The sequence below is a fragment of the Phytophthora ramorum genome (assembly GCF_020800215.1).
Source record: "Phytophthora ramorum isolate Pr-102 chromosome Unknown Phyram_PR-102_s0001, whole genome shotgun sequence".
Taxonomy (NCBI): Eukaryota; Oomycota; class Peronosporomycetes; order Peronosporales; family Peronosporaceae; genus Phytophthora; species Phytophthora ramorum.
Genome location: NW_027150647.1, coordinates 2799158 through 2815637, shown reverse-complemented (window position 1 = coordinate 2815637; position 16480 = coordinate 2799158). Strand labels below are relative to the sequence as shown.

The window sequence follows — 16480 nt, the reverse complement described above, 5'->3', positions numbered from 1 at the left end:
GTTTTCATCGCTCCGCCATCGTTTGCCTCCGCAGCCGCTCAACTAGCGACGGAATCTTCACCTTGGGCTTCTTTTTGGCACTAGACGTCGACGACCACGACACCGTAGGAGCCTTTTGACCTCCTTGCAAGCTAGAGTGGGTGCTCTGATTGCCGCTCTGGTTCGAGTGAGTCGGCTTACGATTTAGCAGCTTTTGCACGCGGTAGGCAGGATCTTGCTGCCGCTGGCGCTCCTGCTGCACGTGCTGCTGTCGATTCTTCGCTCGCTTCATTTTATTCCAAAGTGTCGCTGCTAGGTTGTGTTCCTTCGGGGGATTCCCACTCGCTGGTGCCCTCGGCACAGGCTTGACTGCCAGCGTGCACGTTTGCAGGTTTCTGAGAGTTGCCACCGCTTCCACATACTCCTCCATTGCGTTGTTGCCTACGATCTCCTCGTGCTGAGGCGGAGACTTTCTTTGACGAGCGATCGATGCAGCGGGTAGCACGGGGTCCTCCCACCCATCGACGAGCTCTGGAGGGAGCTGGATGAGGTCGTCCAAATCGACAGCGTCGAAGAAATCGCCCTCTTCGTGCTCCCCCACGGCCTCCGCCAGCGCCAACGCGTTTGCGAACTTCCGCCGCACGTGGAAGCCACGAAACGTCGACTGCAATCGGAGAGCTGCCTCCTGACTAGCCGAGCAGTTGGCGTAGGCCTCAGCGCAGCTATCCTCGTCGACTTGAGGCTCTTCGTCGTCGCTGAAATCTTCGAGAAGGAGCGGAGGCTCCACCGAAACGAGTTGTTGGCTCTGTTGTCGGTGTGACCGGTGCCACATCTGAATCCTCTTGGCAGCGTGATCCGCAGTCTTCGCTCGTGCCAGCTCCTCCTCAACGCAACGCTCATGCCACCGCCGCCACCTATCGACACACTTGACCAGAGAATGCTGGCGAAGAACACGCTCAAGACCTTGCAAGCCTGCCGCGACGTCAGCCGCAACGCGAAGGCGACGAAGTTCGCGTTGCTTTTCACGCTTTTCAGCTTCGGCTTGAGCTCGTTGTGCTAGATATTCCCAGGCGCACCGACAACGCTCTTCCTCCTGCCCCATAGTAACACGAGATCGTTGCTCATTCTGCCGGTGTAAATGCTCGATACAAGCCCAAGCAGAACGAGTCCGCGCCTCCTCTTTTTCCATCCAAGCTCGGTCGTTCTCCTCGCGTACTCGCTCCTGAGCTCTCAGGTTCCGATCCCTCTCAAGACGCTCAAAAGCACCTGCCACTTCGTCTTCGTGCAGCATTAAAACCCGATTTCTCCCACGTTCCTGCTGTTCACGAAGAGCGCGAGTCTCAGCTACCACGCGCCGGGTGTAGGCCTCTTCAGCTCGCATTTGCACACACTCACGACGCCCCCTCCTCGTTTCTTGATCGCGAATCTGTTGCTGACGGCCGTGGCGTTCGACCAGCTCCGTCAAAGCTGCGCTAAAGCGACACCGAGCTAGGGATGCTAGCTGCTGGTCGCGGATCTGCCGCTCCGCTTGCATTCGGTGGCGTTCAGCTTGATCCGCAGCTGCCATTTGGGCGACTTCCTTATCAATCGCGTCTCGAATCCGTGCAAACTCAGCTGCAACTTTGCGTGAGGCTTCGTCAGCGAGCGTCATGAGCGCAACTTCGCGAGCTTCACGCTCCGCAGCGACATACAATCGACCCTGTTGCTCTTCGCTTGTCATCAGGGATCGCTCCTGTGCTTCTTGTTCAGCAATCTCCGCCTTCCTCTCTTGAGCCTCGAAGGCGTCCTGGAGACTGCGTAGTAAGCGTTCGGCCTCGTCGCGTTCTCTCTGGTGTCTTGCCTGAGCCTTTAATCGTCGTGACTCGCGAACCTCTTGCTGCCTCGCTATCTCTTGAAGCTGCTTTCGCACAGCTTGGTCGTCCTCCAGCAGCTGCTTTGAGATAGAGGTCGTAGGGTGGTCATCGGACAGCGGAGGCGTATGAGCAGTAGCGTCATCGAAACCGTGAGAGCGAGGACCGGTTGGAGCCACCTCAGTGCTGCGTTCCAACGGAGTATCACTGACACTTTCAAGAGGACCCACTGTGGCAGTTCTATCGGCCTCAGTTTTGCAGCTAGGGATTTCATCTTCTCGAGTTGCAACCGCAATCTTGACAATCTCAGCCAAAGGTGGCGAGTCAATCTGCTCAGACTGGGAGACTGCAACATCGAGGCGTACTCGACCTTCCGGTTCGATTTTGCAAACATTCTTCTGCTCCTGGTGCTCTGCCGAAGGGTTTCCATCTAGAAAGGAGGCGCGAATTTCGTGCAAGTCTTCGTGAAAGGGTTGGTAGAACTCACGGTCACTCCGCTCCACACTTTGCAGCAGGAGCTCCCAACTCGTAGCTTCACTCTCGTCTTCGTCGCTACTAACCACAGGGAGCTCTGTCACCTGCTGCAAAACCTTGTCGAGATCCAGACGCACGTAGCTTTCCTCGTCTTGTCCATTACTGCTGAGGTCGCCACTCTGGTAATCAGCTCGGTCGAAATTTGCGCCAAAACCAACATCCTGGGCAGACAACGCCGCCAATTCGTCCGCCAATTCTCGCTCGAGTGCTCGACGCTCTTCGGCTTCTTCGTCACCCGCCATCGCTGAGGCACCGAGAAATTATGCCGACTTCAACTCGTTTGCTGCCTTGGGGGCTCCACGCTTTTCATTGCAAAGTGATCTCTTCAGTAGTGTTGCACAAACTCTATTTATATGCTTGTGTAGCGAATTTTGCGCATAAATATCGTGGCGAACTTCTAGGCATCGTCTACCTCCATCACTTCTACTTCCTCTTCGTTGAGAGCTGCGGCCCCACCGACCGTGGCCACGAAACCTTCGCGCGAACATAGCGCAATTGTGATGGCGTGGAAGCCGTCGCACGTGATAAAGTTTTCTTGCAAATTGAGCGTGTGCAATCCCGCGAATGCCAACCCGTTGCAGTCTTTGTGATCGCCATCCACATTTGCGCAATAACTCATGTCTGTGTCGAGTAAATCCGCAAGTGCAAATGCGTCCGTGTCCGTGAGGATGTTGCGGCTGAGGTCCAACGTCTGCAGTTGCGCAAATGGCTCCACAGCTTCGAGCAGCGCGCGGCAGCCCGTTTCGCCCATGTAGTTGTTGCGCAGTGTGAGAGTCTGCAAATGTTGGAAGTGCGTGTCTTGAGTCTCAAAAAGTTGCGCAAGTCGCGCAACACCTCGATCTCCGAGGAACGTCGCGTCCAGGACTAGTTGCGCTAATGGTTTTCTGCAAGTGGCAGACTCGGTTAGCGCTTGCAGCGCTAAAAAGACGCCATCACTCTCCGCTGCAAAGTCGAATGGCGCAAGAAACTCTAATTTCTCAAGCAACGGACATGCGCCAATTTGCAGTGCGCACGCAACTTCGCGCACCAACTGGTGGCCGTACGACGTGGTGGCGAGTGACGCCATGTACGTCGACGCTGTGAGTGCGCGAGGGAACACGACGCCCGCTTTGAGGTGGGTTTGGTTGTTTTTGTTGGAGATCGTGAGGCTCGTGAGGTTCTTGCACTCGAGCAGCAAAGTTTGCAGCCCATTTGCCGCGCCGTCACCACAGTTGCGCAATTGCGCAACGGAAGCTGTCGAGGCTGTTGAGGCGTCAAGTTGCAGCGACCTCACCAATGACGGAGCGTGCAAGTAGAGAAACTTGTTCACTGCACGGCAGCGCAAAACCTGTCGACCGTCGAGGAAGCTGCACACGTGGTGCAACAGGTCCAAGTTGCTGTTGAGCACGCAGCCTTTTGCGCCAACGCTGCAATTGCGGATCTCTTCTTCGGAGATGGAGAGTTGCGGTCGTCTGCGTTTTGCGGCAGCTGCGCAGATGTTCGCCATGATGTCGTCGCTGGGTTCTGTATTTGCGCGCTTGCGCTTGTAGTGCGTCACGAGACTTTGGACTCGGCGCTCGAGCGAGGGCTGGTGCAAATATTCGCTCAGCGATCCCGCCGAGTGGTACAACATCCACTCGAGGCGCTGCAGCAGCGACGGACTCGCGCCCGTGTCCTCGCGGGCCTGCAGGATCGGGTGGTGTTGCGCTAACGCCGGGTGGCTGCGCAGGCGCGCCATCATGATTTTGCGCACTTGCACGTCGGTCGGGTCGTGCCACGCGGAAGTCGTTGCGAACGCGGCCTCGGACGGGGTGGAAACCATGGCTTTTTGCGCAACGGTGCTTTTAGCGCAACAGCCGACGTAGGGAGTCGGGGCTTGCGAGGGAGTCGACGAGTTGCGGAATGGTCGAGAGAGTTGGAAGATGCAAATGGACTTGATGACGACGTCCGGACCGGGAAAAAGAAACCAGACGATGTAGCGCGATTAGTCCATTTTTTTTCCGGGCACGTCCGTTTCAGCGCTATATAGAGGTTTGGAAAAGCCCAAGTAAGGGATACTGCGTGATACACTTTCTATCTACTTCCTGTCATAACGGATAATTTATATATACTCCGAACACATGTGTTGCAAAAGGGTATCGAAACTAGACAGGTATTTGTCGTCGTGAAGCGCAAAGTGCCTGCTGGTGAGTCAACATGCTGCTCGCCTAAGCAGCCTGTCTAGCTTCGGCTGCTGGGTGTCGACGCAACGCCCGAGCCTGTATCAGATGCCTTGGTCTCGTGTAAAATTGTCTGTTCCTGAGCGAAGCCATCCGAGCACATGGCTTCGCCGGCATATTGGCAGCGAGCGACATAGCCGCTCTGCGCCGCGCTCTTCTGAGGATACTTCCAGTGATTAAATTTTGACCACCTTTGTTGTGTGTGCGGAATAACCAGAGACCATGCGCGCTCTCTCCGAATCGCGAATGTAGATTTTTACCACATACGTTTCAGAATTCAGAACCCTCCAGGAGTGTGCAACTCCGACGCCGGCACAGTGGAGACCTCTGAGTCACCCGATTCTGCAGCAAGTTTGCCAGCGGCAAAGGCCGAGCGCAGGTATAATACTGTAGAGGCTTGCAGGCGCCGCGGATACCTCGCGGGCGCGTATTCATCCGCCGGTGCTTATGCGCGGCGGCGAGGCATTCAGAGAAACGCGGGTGTCAAATGTCTCCCAGTCAAATCCCGAGGCACTGCATGCACGGAACGAGTGCCGAGGGTGCACTCGTTTCATAGGAATCCTGCGACGAGGAGGTAGCGCCCGGAACGACCGATACATACCGACCGTGCCGCGGATCGGGTGGACCGCGGCGCTCGGCAGTGGCTGACGAAGAGCTGGTAAATGTTTCGTAAAATGTTTTGCTGGATTTTTCATCTTCTTTGTTGGGTTTTGTAATTCTATATTTCTGGCTGCTCCCTAGAGATGCAAAAGCCGTGCATCCTGACTCGCAGCAAGTAATTTCCAGTGCAAACCGATAAAGCGCCTTTTCGGTGCTGAGAATCAGAACTGACAGGGTTCAGGTGGTCGCAAGTTGTTCGTTTATCTCGCCAATCGCGAGGGGGTCCCACTGTAAGGAAGCAGGTCAAATGATACTCTGGCATCTCTCGTTCGACCCTAAATACTGCTCGTTCACGACGGGATGAGCCGGGCATTGAGCGCTGTTGACAGCGCCTCCAGCCCTTCCTGGCCAATGAAGTTGTCCTGCAATAGCAGGGTGCGCAGCTGGACAGCTGGAGCTTCTCGGCGTCTCCAGCAGCTCGGCACTCGGCGGCAGTGCGTCGACTTGGAAGCGTCAACTCTGCTTGAGAGCCATTCGGCGAGCGCGAGCGCGTCCAGATCCGTGAGGATGTTCCCGCTCACGTCCAGCACACGCAGCGCTGGTACGCAGCGCAACATGCGCAGCAACGCCTGGCAGCCGGCCTCGCCAATGAAGTTGTTGCGCAGCACCAGCGTCTTCAACGAGCCGAAGCAATTCAGGCCTGCAACCTGCTCGAACGCATCCGCCAGCCGACTCAGACGGGCGTCGCCCAGGTACGTCGAGTCAAGTCGCAGATACCGGAGACCAGCCACTCCTCTCTTTCTGCCTGACGCGAAGGCTCCCAGACAATTGAGTACATCGTCGCTCTCGGCGAAATAGTCGAGAGGTGAGCCGACGTCCAGCTCCTGCAGCTGCGGACACGCTCCCTGCTCGAACGCACGCGTGATGTCTCGGAGCATGAGCTCGCCTGCGAGGAACCCGTTCGTGAGTCTCCCGTCTCGACGAGATGGGCGAGCGAAAGTAGGCCGACGATGTACCATCGTTCGAGCGGTGGGTTGTCTGCCTGCTTCGTCCACGTCGTTGGAATCTCGGAGCTTGCTGGTAACCACGAGAGTCGTGAGTTTACTGCATCGAAGCAGGAGAGTTGTGAGTGTACCGCTGGAAAAATGCTGCAGAGCTGGCGCGTGCGTCTCGAGATGCAGCGTACTCACCATCATGGGCGCGTTCTCCCACATGAACCGGTTCACGCATCGAAGACGCAGCACCGTCCGTCCCGACAGGAAGCTGAGCACGAGTGCTACGAGGTTGTCGTCGTTCTCCAGCAGAAACACGCTCCTGTCGTTGGTCCTGCAGTTGTCGCTCTCTGTTGCGTGCTTCGGCCGCTTCCTAGCGGGACCGTCGTCCGCGTCTCGACCTCGTTTGCTGTTGCTACGTCCCTGACGTCTCTGATCAGTGACCCCCTTGGGCTCCAGCTGCGTCACGAGGGCCTGCACTCGACGCTCCAAGGACTGCTCGTGTGTGTATTCATGCATCGAGTGGGCGGCATTGTAGAGCATCCACTCGAGACGCTGCACCAGCGACGGCACCACCATGCTGCCGGCGGTCGTGCACTTGATCCCTGCGAGCACCGGGTGCAGCCGTCGCAGCCGCAGCATCATGAGCTTGCGCGTGAGTCGGTCGTCCACGTTGTTGTGCCAGGAGCGTCCGCGGGGCAGAATCCGCGTTGCAGTCGAAGGTTCGTGGGGCATCCATGCAGAGCCTCGCAGAGGCGACGTGGTGAGCTCTCGGTCAATTTGGGAATGGGCCGACGCTCCGAGCCAGAGCTGCAAGGCGTCGTCATCGTGAGGCCCGCGTGGGTTGGAAAAGTTGTCATATGCGAGCGCTGGAATCTGGTTGACGTTGCATCGATAGTGCATGTACCCAGCGATGCGATGACCCAAGTTGCGGCCAGTAGCTTCACGCATATCTCGAACCGCAGTGCCCAGCCTGCCCGTCATCTGGGATCGTACAAGTGTGCGTTTGCACCGAGCGGCTTGCTGGAGCCCCCATGGCGAACAGAGAGCGCGTTGAAACACCCAGTTGGGCGGATTTTCTACTATAACACGTCATTGCCGCCTGCTCGCTTCGACGTGGTGCCAGTGCCACGTGGTGGAGCACGCTGATTTGTTCACTCGGCGGCGAGGCGAAGCAAGCAAGCGCCTGCCAAACTATATTGGCCACGTTACTGCTAATGGCCATGATCACCACGGCCCATCCAGCAAAAGTCGAGCCACGGTGGATACGTGGTACTGTACCGTCCCGAACAATACGCCATGATGGCTACACTTTGTGTGCCTTGACCTCGTTGCCTTTTGTCTGCAACGCCGCGTCGATAGAGAGGTCGACTGCCTGCCTGCCTGGGTTGATCGAGCTGAAGTAATCGAGGTCTATGCTTCCTTGACGTGGTTAATGATGTACGACGTTGAAGACTCGGAAGTGCGCGGTGCAAGTGAGCAAGCGGCATCCGGTGCCAGTCGCAGCTCCACCAAAAAAGGAGGTTACATCCCTACGTACGGAAAGTGCATGTTGAACCCAAGCGATGGGTACATCTATTTTCGAGTACTGTGGGGAACAACTTGCTGCCATCCAGTCGTCGTGTATCCTTGGCCTTCATCTTCGAAGTCGAAGCTGTACCAGGTCACTACGATAATGTTCTTGGCAGGGTAACCTGCCATCATCAGGTACCCCACTCCACGTAAACGCCTTCAACCACTGGCTATATTATAGTTCTTGAGACCGATCTCTACTTCTTCCAAGTTGACCGGCGCTGTTTCTTGGCCGGCGGTGGCGACGCGAACTTAGCCAGCCGCTGCAGACCCGTCTTCTTGCTCTTGCTGCTAGAAGGCGACGCCGCGGACCCCGCGGGCTTCTTCAGGAACGGGTTCGTCGGCGCCACGGACCGCTCGACGTGCGAGGTGCTGCTCTTGCTACCAGCCGCAGCCTTCGGAGAACTCGGGGTCTCACGAGTCTCTGCAGAGTCAACGGAGGCCGTGTCCTCGTCGTGGTGGTCCTCCCGAGGCGGAGTGGACGGAGGTCGCGACAGGATGCTGCGAGCCCGACGAAGCGGCTCCACCTCACGCGGCTCGGGGATTTCTTCCTCTTGGGTGTACGAGCGAGCGGCCACAGGGTGTCGACGCGGCTGAGTCGAAGCTTGCATCATTGCTTCTTGCTCCAGACGCCGAGGCTGCTCGAACTTGACACGGTAGAGCTCGTAGAGCTGAGACTGTAGTTGGCGCAGAGAGAAGTGGATGGCCAGCTTCTGCGCAATCTGGTGAGACTTCTCGAGGTGCAGGCACTTGGCCAAGTCCAGCACGCGCGCAGGCTCGTCGTTCGTGCACGCGGTCTTCATCATGAGGATAAGTGCCTTGTCCATCTCGGCCTGCTCGTGGACCACTTGGTTGGCCACGCCCTCAGCGTTCGCCTCGCTCGCGATTGCCTCCAGTCCACACAGCCGCACGTTCTGCCACATGTGGCCATTTGAAGCGTCCTCGTTCTTCTTCGACGTCTTCGGGAACGACGCCGTGCGCAGGAGGAACGTACCGGGCACGGGGCGGTGGTTGCCACGCAGCTTTGGGGCCTGAGCACCTTTCCCCAGCGGGAAGTACAACAGCGAGTCATTGACTACGCCCAAAGTGAAGACACCATGACGGTCCTCGGGCTTTTTCTGCAGCGTATTGCCCACACACCCGATCGGGAACCAGTTCCACCCTGTGCTGGGCGACAGCGCCTGCACACACGCAAACGAGTCTACCGAGTACAAGATCTGACGGTCATCGAAGCCAAGCCACGTGAGCTTTGACCAGTTGGATACGTCTTGGCGCATCGCTTCATTCTCCTTGTGCGACGCGAAGACATCGCGCGGCGGCGGAGTCATGGGCAGATCGCCCTTCGAAACCAGCACAACGCGCTCGCGAGACGAGTCCACCCGGATACGAAGAAGCTGGTAGTGCAGCTGCCCGTGCAGTCCCTGGTACACCACGGCCAGCAGAGATTCCTTCGCCGTCATAGTCACGACACGGCCAGGCAGACGCAGCAGCGCGTAGTCGATACCGCTCGTGGTGTAGATGCGAAGAGTTTGTAGCGATGTGGCTACAGCGCAGAACTCACGACCCGCGGCAACGCACTCAGCATCTTCGCCGTCGGGCAGCGTCTTGTGCCAGGAGCTGTTGCTGGCCCAAGACTCGAACGGGCGGTAGAAAACAAAGCTGCTGATGACATCGCTTTCGTCGACGCCCGCTTCGAGGTCCTCCCAATCTTCACGCGCACGCCGCGGGACAGCAAAGATGGCCCCGTAGTCGTCCAAGAATCCCATCGAGAACATGTAGTTGTCGTTGAACTTGAATCCACGCCGAGACTTGTCAGTGAACTCTACCTTCACGAGGTTTTCGCTCATACTGGCGCCGCGGATCACCTCGATCTCACCCTCTGGGGTCCACGCCAGCAGCGACGTCGCGCTGGTGGCACGTCCAGCAGAGTCCATTACACTTCCAGGCTGGAAGGGCTCGATGAGGGTGCGTAGAGCAGAAACCTCTTGGTGCGACGACTTTGCTGAAGGCCGGGCCGACACCGAGATATCTTCGTCTTCAACTGGGCCATCATTAGTGGCATTGGCAGCCGCGCCAAAGCCGAAGCTTGCCTTGATGGCCTCCACACGAGCCTCATTGTCATCGCCAAACACAACTTCCTCTTCATCCTCAGCGTCGTGCTGTCCATCGACTTCAGCCTCCTCCTCCACAAACGACGACGCCTTCAGGCGCTTTTTGCTCGACTGCGAGGACTTGGCTGATGCGTTAGTAGGTGCTGCACTGGGTAGTCCAACCATGTGCTGCGGAGGCGTGTGTCCTGCCGGAACCACGTCCTTCACAAAAGCCAACTTGCCGCCCATGTGGTAGACCACCAGTGCGTTACTTTTGTTAGCAAACTGCACACCCAGCGCCGGGTAGTCGATCTTGAACGAGCGCAGTACTGTTTGCGTCTCCAACTCCCACACCAGCACCTCCTTCGCGCATGTGGCTGCTGCCAAGTACTGCCCATTCGGAGAGAAGGTCAGGATGTCCACATCTGCCGCCGTGCTCTTGCCAATGGGCAGCATCAGTCTGTCTTTGAGCGCCCACGTCTCTCTCTCGAACAGCTCCACGATACCCTTGTCCATGGGCACGGCCAGCAACTTACCAGCATCACCAGGTTGCCACGCGCAACGCAGTAGCACGTTGTCGCTCTTGATATCTCCATGCTTGACCTTGAAGCTCTTGACTTCGGTGGCGCGTTGCGCTGCTGCGTCCAGCGCGAAGACGCGCACCGTGGCGTCCTCACTGCTGGCACATAGGAACTTTTCCTGCGGGTCAATAGCCACGCTCTTGATGGCGCCCGTCGCACCCTCAGCCAGGATCACCTGTTCTGTATTGCTGCGCAGTAGCAGACGCACCACGGGCTCCTCGTCCGCAATGGCGACAAACTGGGACGAGCACGCGACCTGGCGGATGGCGACGGTGGAGCGGCGCAGCAGCTGGTCCAGCTGGCAGTCGGGCGGGAGGCTGTAGGATGCCACGGTGTTGTCGTCGTCCGACGCGACGAGCACATGGCTCTGCTCAGGCGTGAGCGCGAAGGAGGACACGAAGCCGTCGCACAGCTCAGTCTGGAACACGGAGCTCTCGGTGGCCAGGTCTGTCACGTACAAGACGCCGTCCTCGCCGCTCGTGAACACCACGTCGCTGCCCGCAGGCACCTGTCCGTCCTTGAGCGACCGCAACGTCGTCACGAGCTGCATGGCGCCCTTGCCGTTTACGTTCACGGCCATTTCCCGCATGGACTCCATCCTGATGGTCGAATAGTGAGCTTCCCGCCATTTTTGGGGAATATTAAACGTACTTAGGAATTATATAATACATACATGTATTTTAACCTATGAGGGCTCAAATTTTGTGCTCGGGGGAGTCTGGAAGAAGCCACGTACTACGCTACTACTGTATCATGGGCGACCGCGGCAACGTGCACTACGCGCCTACGGGCGAGACGACCGAGTGGGAGGATATCCTGGTGAAGAAGGGCATCCTGGCGCCCAAGACCAAGGTGCCGGACGAGGAGGAACAGGAAGAGGAGGAGCAGGTGGACCCGCGCGAGTACGCCACTCTGGACGAACTGGACGAGCTGGACGACGACTACGACGATGACGCCGAGCTGACACGCATCCGCGAGCGCCGTATCCAGCAGATGATGGAGCAGGCGTCGCGCAACAAGTTCGGCGACGTGCAGCCCATCGCCAAGGACGAGTGGACCAAGGAGGTGACGGAGGGGAGTAACGATCACTGGGTCGTGGCGTACCTCTGGGACGGCGCACTCGAGGAGTGCAAAGTCATGGACCACGTGCTGCGCGAGGTCGCCAAGAAGCACCGCGACGTCAAATTTGTGAGCATCCAGGCGCAGGCCTGCATCGAGAACTGGCCGGCGCGGAATTGCCCCACGCTCTTCATGTACCACAAGGGCGCGCTCATGAACCAGCTCCTGAGCATCCGCAAGCTCAATGGACTCGACATGAAGGTCGAAGGTGAGGCTGCTGTAATGCTACATTGTGTGACTGGATGCAGAGTACTGATTGCTTGTGCTTTTGTTGCAGATTTGGAAGAGTATCTGGCCAAGGCCGACGTCTTCAAGGCGGGTGACTGATTCTGTTGGTAGCAGGGAGGAGAGAGCGCTTCCCATGTGCATTTACTATAGATTTTGCCCAGCACGACGTCTCTTTTCCTCTACTCTTGTTGTTGTTGCTGACTCGCGGCTAGTCCTGCAGCACCTTGGGCACCTTGAAGTAGTAGCCAGACTTTTCTGCAGCGTTTGCCAACACCTTCTCTGCGCAGTCTCCTTCGGTGACAACATCTTCCCGAAGAGGAGCCACCACACCAGCGTCAAAGTCGCTCTTGGCGTACACGTCGTCGATGTTCTCGTTGAGCGTCATGGCCTGGATCGTCTTGGTGCACTGAATAATGGACTCGACGTCCTTGAGCAGCCCCGGGAGTTTCTCGTTCTCCACGTGCAGATGGCACAACTCCGCCAGCTCACGAAGCTGCAAGACCAGATACACCGGTCAGCTCCCATTATTAACACCACTGCAACTACTGCATCAAACCTTCTCCTCCGTCAGCACAGTAGCTGCGGCATCCAGCTGAGCCCCATCCTGGTGCAGCTCCTTCAGCGACCAGGAGGGCGTACGCGGGACACTGGAAATCTCCCGAAGACCTTCCGGTAGTGAAGCTGCAGAGCTCAAGCATCGCACAGAAGTCGCTCGGAGTGCACGACGAGCCGACGCCACAGATGCTCGCATGATGGTCTCTATTGAATTGTGCGGATACAAACCTTAAGTTCGTTTTATTGTCCCTGACCAGACAGCATGAAGGTGCCCAAGATGATGATCGACTACTCGCTGCGCTTTGGCATCCCCATCGCGCTGTGCTACGCTTACTGGGACCCCAAATCCGACGAGGAGATCCGTCGCGACCTGGTGCGTATCACTCATGAGCTGAGGCTGAGTTATTGGTGCTGACGTTGGCTGCCGAGCAGGAAGCAAATATTAAGCCGGACGTGGAGACCAGGAAGAAGCGGCAGGCCAAGTTCGCGGAGCTGTTGCTGCAGAAGGACGGCATCTCCAGCGAGACCAAGCAGCAGCTGGACCAGGTCACGGCCTTCTCCAAGACGAAAGAGCAGTACCTAGCCGACAGAAAGACAGAGAAATGAGAGCACTGTTGATGCTGTCTGTCGTTCGTAGTTGCGATTGGGCTTTCGATCGGTCAGTGCATATAGCGCTGAATGCGGCTACAGTGCACCGAGTCGACCTCTTTCAACGCGGTCTCCAGCTGACGCTGCATCATTTTCAGGCCGTCGTAGTCTACGCGAAGACATGTGGAGTGGAGCAGGGGCACGGTGGACGTGCTGGTTTGTGTGGCTGTGTCCAGACGAAGCGTCACAATGGGCTTCGGCTTGTTGCGGTGGAAGCGCGTGCCGAGCTGCAGCAACGCAGAAAAGCGGATTAGCGCGTCACCTCCAGTTGACGCACATGTGATTGATAAACGACCTTACCTCCAGGTCGATTCGCCACTCTAAATTGCGGTAGTGCGGGACGCTTGTACCCGTTTCACGCGAGACGCACTCTCGAATGTCTTTCACGTGAGCTTCATATAACTGCACGCATGAAGAGCAAAGCAACAGGTTAAGAATTGCCGCTCCCTTTCACCTCTTGAATGCAGGCGAATCCTAACCTGTGCGAGAACGTCGACATGGTGCTCCGGTAGCGCCATCCCCTTCAGCACGAGTCGAAACGCATGCTCCGACATTTCAGCCTGCACATTCAGCACCATAATCACTACCACCTTCTTCTTTGCAAGCTCCAGCTTTGTTGTTCACCTTGGCGCCGTCCATGAGGATCTTGGCAATGGCAAGCACGGCCTGCTCCACCTGCTCCGTCTCCCATCCCGACACCGCTGCGTAGCGGAACACACAACATCAAATTAAACACCTGACCGTACCAACCCTGCGCCATAATTGCATTTGCTTCCGTACACGCCGCGCGGGTCAATCGCCGCTTGCTCTGCTTCTCCGAGCCGAAAAGACGCACCGCCAGCTTGCACACGGCCCCGAAATCTGCCCGCAGCCACGTCAGTCAATGGGCGTCGCCCTCCAAACTTCTCTGACCTATAGAATATCAATACGACGCCTTACTCTCCGAAGACAGATCGCTGGCCTGCGCCACGGCTTCCAGCACACGCTCGTCCGCGGCGAAGCTCCTGCTCATGTCGAAATGGATCCGCTCGTCTGATTCCAAGCTGATACTTGCCAAATTTTGACCAATGACAGCGGCGGTAATGCCCTTTCCAAAACAATTCTATTGGAGACGATGGCGGCGAACGGCGCAAGTGGCGGCAGCCGCAAGGACCCGATCCTGGACCTGGCCAAGTACATCGATCAGGAGGTGCGCGTCAAGTTCCACGGCGGGCGCGAGGTGACGGGCACGCTCAAGGGCTATGACCAGCTGGTGAACCTGGTGCTGGACGACTGCGTCGAGTTCGTGCGCGACCCGAATGACGAGTACCGGATCACGGACGAGACGCGCAAAGTGGGCCTCGTGGTGTGCAGAGGCACGTCGGTGATGCTCGTGTCGCCTGTGGACGGCACGGCAGAAATCCCCAATCCATTCCTGCAGCAAGAGGCGTAGGAAGGCGGAGACATGGATGATCGAGTGCAAAGTTCCCTACCATTGAAGACACCAGTTGACACAGAAGCTTATGCTAGATAAGATACCAAAATCCCTGTTCGCTCTGCTGGTCGTGCAATTGCTCTATTGTCTTGCACAGTGACGTGACTGCAATTACTGCACGGGGTCAATGAGGCGAACCTTGTAGACAGCGCTCCAGAGCTTGCCAGTGACGTAGAAGACGTCTTCGGCCTCGTCGTAGGCGATGCCGTTGAGCACAGCTCCCGACGTCACGTCGACGCCGACGTCCGCGACTAACTTGGACAAGTCGAACATGGTGACGACCCCGCCAGTCTTGGGGTCGATCTTCAGGATGTAAGGTTGGTACCACACGTTTGCGTAGATAAACCCCTTGGCAAACTCGAGTTCGTTGATCTGGGAGATCTGCTGCGTGCCGTCGTAGATCGTGACATCCACGCGCCGCACCTCCTTCATCGTCGATGGGTCCCAGAACAGAAGGGTCGATGAGCCGTCCGAGACAACCAGGTCCTCGCCATCGTAGGTGATGCCCCAACCTTCGCCCGTGACTGTGTCGTAGTTGAACTCGCGCTTCAGTGAGAAGCCGCCTCCGTTGCCACCCTTGCCAAACAGAGGGCCCTCCATGTCGAATACAAGGCCAGTCTTGCTCTTCCACGTGAGCATGACCAGCTCGTCATTCGGACCGAGCGTCACACCCTCGCCAAAAAGCTCTTGAGGCAGATCATACTGCTGCAACACCTTCCCGCTCTCAATATCCACGTGGCGCACACACGACTCGCCAAACAACCCCGTGGACTCAATGAAGAACTTCTTGTCGTCCTTGTTCACGACCGTGAAGCCCTGCGTGAAGGCCGTGGCGTCGTGCGGATACTTGGCCAGCATTTGGACCGTGGGTCGAGCCGCAGTTCGGCGTTCGGCCCTCGCTTCGACGCGAGCTTCCTCCGACGGGCTCAGATCGCGACTTGGTGTCGACTGCGTCGACATCCACGTCAGCAGCACAACGAGCGCCACGATGACGGCAGCCACACCCAAGCGCACGAGCAGACGCGGCAGCATCCCGACTTCCTGTGGTGCGCTCTCTGCGCGCTCGAGCTGCTTGGATTGTACCGCCGCATCGACCCTATCGCGCCGCCTCGGACGCCTGGAAACCTGGTTGCGAGCCATCTCTCCTTCGTGGCGAATGTGTCTATCACAATGATTGAAACAAGCCGGAGCAAGTTGCACTTAACGTTGTGTACGGTTTGTGTGTCGTGTGTGTACGTATTGTGTACTGATTGTGTACTGATTGTGTGTTATAACAAAACATCATTTTCGCCACGTCTTCAGTTTGCGATGGGCGTGCTGTGGAACTTCGTGCTCACGAGCCTGCTGCTCACGAACGCCGTGTGTATCCTGCACGAGAAGCGCTTCCTGCGTCCTCGTACGTCCGTCTTGCTATAACCCTGATCCCTGTATTGCGTGGACTGACGCCGCGACTGCAGATGGCTGGCACAAGGTGGACTCGTCGCAGGGCCTGACGATCAAGAACCAGATCGTGGGCTTCCTCATCGCCGTGCAGTATCTACGATGTACGTGGTCGACCTGTTGGCAATTGACTCGGGAGTTGCTGCACCTCGCGCTTGGTGGAATGGCTAAGCTGACTCTGGTTGCTGTCTGTTGTTGATACGTTTCCTGCAGTTCCGCTCATGATTATCAACACGCTCATGATTCTGCTCGAGTTGGTCATGGGCTAGAGCTGTCTGTACATGTAGTGCCACAAGAGTCAATACAGCATCCGCAGCTCTTTTCCATGTCAATCCGTAAGCAAGTCTCTATTGCCTATTATTGCCAATTGTGAGTAAAGATTTCGGGTTGAAACCCGTTTGCTTACAAATGACAAGTTTAATCCGTCGACCCGGGTTCTGTGCTCGTTCCCCCCTCGATTGCGATCCGAATTTGGCTCTTGATTCGCATCGTCACCCCTGGAGGGTCCTCCTGCAACTCGGCGTCTTCTGTTCTCTGCGCGCCGCCTTCCGCCAGCACAGAGCTCCATCTCCACTGTAAGCCTCGCGTCTCAGCTGTCCAACGCGCGCTCCCCCGCGTGC

General features: G+C 57.3%; 12 protein-coding genes across 12 annotated transcripts; 4 read left to right on the top strand and 8 right to left on the bottom strand.

Moving 5' to 3' along the window:
* Nucleotides 1-4: 4 nt before the first annotated feature.
* KRP23_592 (uncharacterized protein) lies at nt 5-2605 on the bottom strand (the record flags this gene model as incomplete). Its single annotated transcript, XM_067890821.1, has 1 exon — nt 5-2605. The coding sequence occupies one exon, from the start codon at nt 2603-2605 to the stop codon at nt 5-7; it is 2601 nt and encodes an 866-aa protein (XP_067751154.1).
* A 155-nt stretch (nt 2606-2760) lies between these two features.
* Nucleotides 2761-4164, bottom strand: KRP23_591 (uncharacterized protein; the record flags this gene model as incomplete). The annotated part of the gene is made up of 1 exon (XM_067890810.1): nt 2761-4164. The coding sequence occupies one exon, from the start codon at nt 4162-4164 to the stop codon at nt 2761-2763; it is 1404 nt and encodes a 467-aa protein (XP_067751153.1).
* A 1347-nt stretch (nt 4165-5511) lies between these two features.
* Nucleotides 5512-6180, bottom strand: KRP23_590 (uncharacterized protein; the record flags this gene model as incomplete). Its single annotated transcript, XM_067890796.1, has 1 exon — nt 5512-6180. One exon carries the CDS (start codon nt 6178-6180, stop codon nt 5512-5514), a length of 669 nt encoding a protein of 222 aa, XP_067751152.1.
* Nucleotides 6181-6262: 82 nt separating this feature from the next.
* KRP23_589 (uncharacterized protein) lies at nt 6263-7137 on the bottom strand (the record flags this gene model as incomplete). Its single annotated transcript, XM_067890785.1, has 2 exons — nt 6263-6265; nt 6352-7137. The coding sequence occupies 2 exons, from the start codon at nt 7135-7137 to the stop codon at nt 6263-6265; spliced, it is 789 nt and encodes a 262-aa protein (XP_067751151.1).
* A 785-nt stretch (nt 7138-7922) lies between these two features.
* Nucleotides 7923-10994, bottom strand: KRP23_588 (WD repeat and HMG-box DNA-binding protein 1; the record flags this gene model as incomplete). Its single annotated transcript, XM_067890774.1, has 1 exon — nt 7923-10994. One exon carries the CDS (start codon nt 10992-10994, stop codon nt 7923-7925), a length of 3072 nt encoding a protein of 1023 aa, XP_067751150.1.
* A 155-nt stretch (nt 10995-11149) lies between these two features.
* On the top strand, nt 11150-11842 carry KRP23_587 (Viral IAP-associated factor-like protein; the record flags this gene model as incomplete). The annotated part of the gene is made up of 2 exons (XM_067890763.1): nt 11150-11723; nt 11793-11842. The coding sequence occupies 2 exons, from the start codon at nt 11150-11152 to the stop codon at nt 11840-11842; spliced, it is 624 nt and encodes a 207-aa protein (XP_067751149.1).
* A 109-nt stretch (nt 11843-11951) lies between these two features.
* KRP23_586 (Aspartyl/glutamyl-tRNA(Asn/Gln) amidotransferase subunit C) lies at nt 11952-12494 on the bottom strand (the record flags this gene model as incomplete). The annotated part of the gene is made up of 2 exons (XM_067890752.1): nt 11952-12236; nt 12300-12494. The coding sequence occupies 2 exons, from the start codon at nt 12492-12494 to the stop codon at nt 11952-11954; spliced, it is 480 nt and encodes a 159-aa protein (XP_067751148.1).
* A 66-nt stretch (nt 12495-12560) lies between these two features.
* Nucleotides 12561-12904, top strand: KRP23_585 (uncharacterized protein; the record flags this gene model as incomplete). Its single annotated transcript, XM_067890741.1, has 2 exons — nt 12561-12671; nt 12731-12904. The coding sequence occupies 2 exons, from the start codon at nt 12561-12563 to the stop codon at nt 12902-12904; spliced, it is 285 nt and encodes a 94-aa protein (XP_067751147.1).
* Nucleotides 12905-12957: 53 nt separating this feature from the next.
* KRP23_584 (COMM domain-containing protein 2) lies at nt 12958-13958 on the bottom strand (the record flags this gene model as incomplete). Its single annotated transcript, XM_067890730.1, has 6 exons — nt 12958-13173; nt 13247-13348; nt 13426-13506; nt 13571-13647; nt 13727-13807; nt 13886-13958. The coding sequence occupies 6 exons, from the start codon at nt 13956-13958 to the stop codon at nt 12958-12960; spliced, it is 630 nt and encodes a 209-aa protein (XP_067751146.1).
* A 102-nt stretch (nt 13959-14060) lies between these two features.
* On the top strand, nt 14061-14378 carry KRP23_583 (Sm-like protein LSM7; the record flags this gene model as incomplete). Its single annotated transcript, XM_067890719.1, has 1 exon — nt 14061-14378. The coding sequence occupies one exon, from the start codon at nt 14061-14063 to the stop codon at nt 14376-14378; it is 318 nt and encodes a 105-aa protein (XP_067751145.1).
* A 153-nt stretch (nt 14379-14531) lies between these two features.
* KRP23_582 (Glutaminyl-peptide cyclotransferase) lies at nt 14532-15560 on the bottom strand (the record flags this gene model as incomplete). Its single annotated transcript, XM_067890708.1, has 1 exon — nt 14532-15560. The coding sequence occupies one exon, from the start codon at nt 15558-15560 to the stop codon at nt 14532-14534; it is 1029 nt and encodes a 342-aa protein (XP_067751144.1).
* Nucleotides 15561-15728: 168 nt separating this feature from the next.
* Nucleotides 15729-16129, top strand: KRP23_581 (Immediate early response 3-interacting protein 1; the record flags this gene model as incomplete). The annotated part of the gene is made up of 3 exons (XM_067890696.1): nt 15729-15816; nt 15878-15964; nt 16074-16129. The coding sequence occupies 3 exons, from the start codon at nt 15729-15731 to the stop codon at nt 16127-16129; spliced, it is 231 nt and encodes a 76-aa protein (XP_067751143.1).
* Nucleotides 16130-16480: the final 351 nt, after the last annotated feature.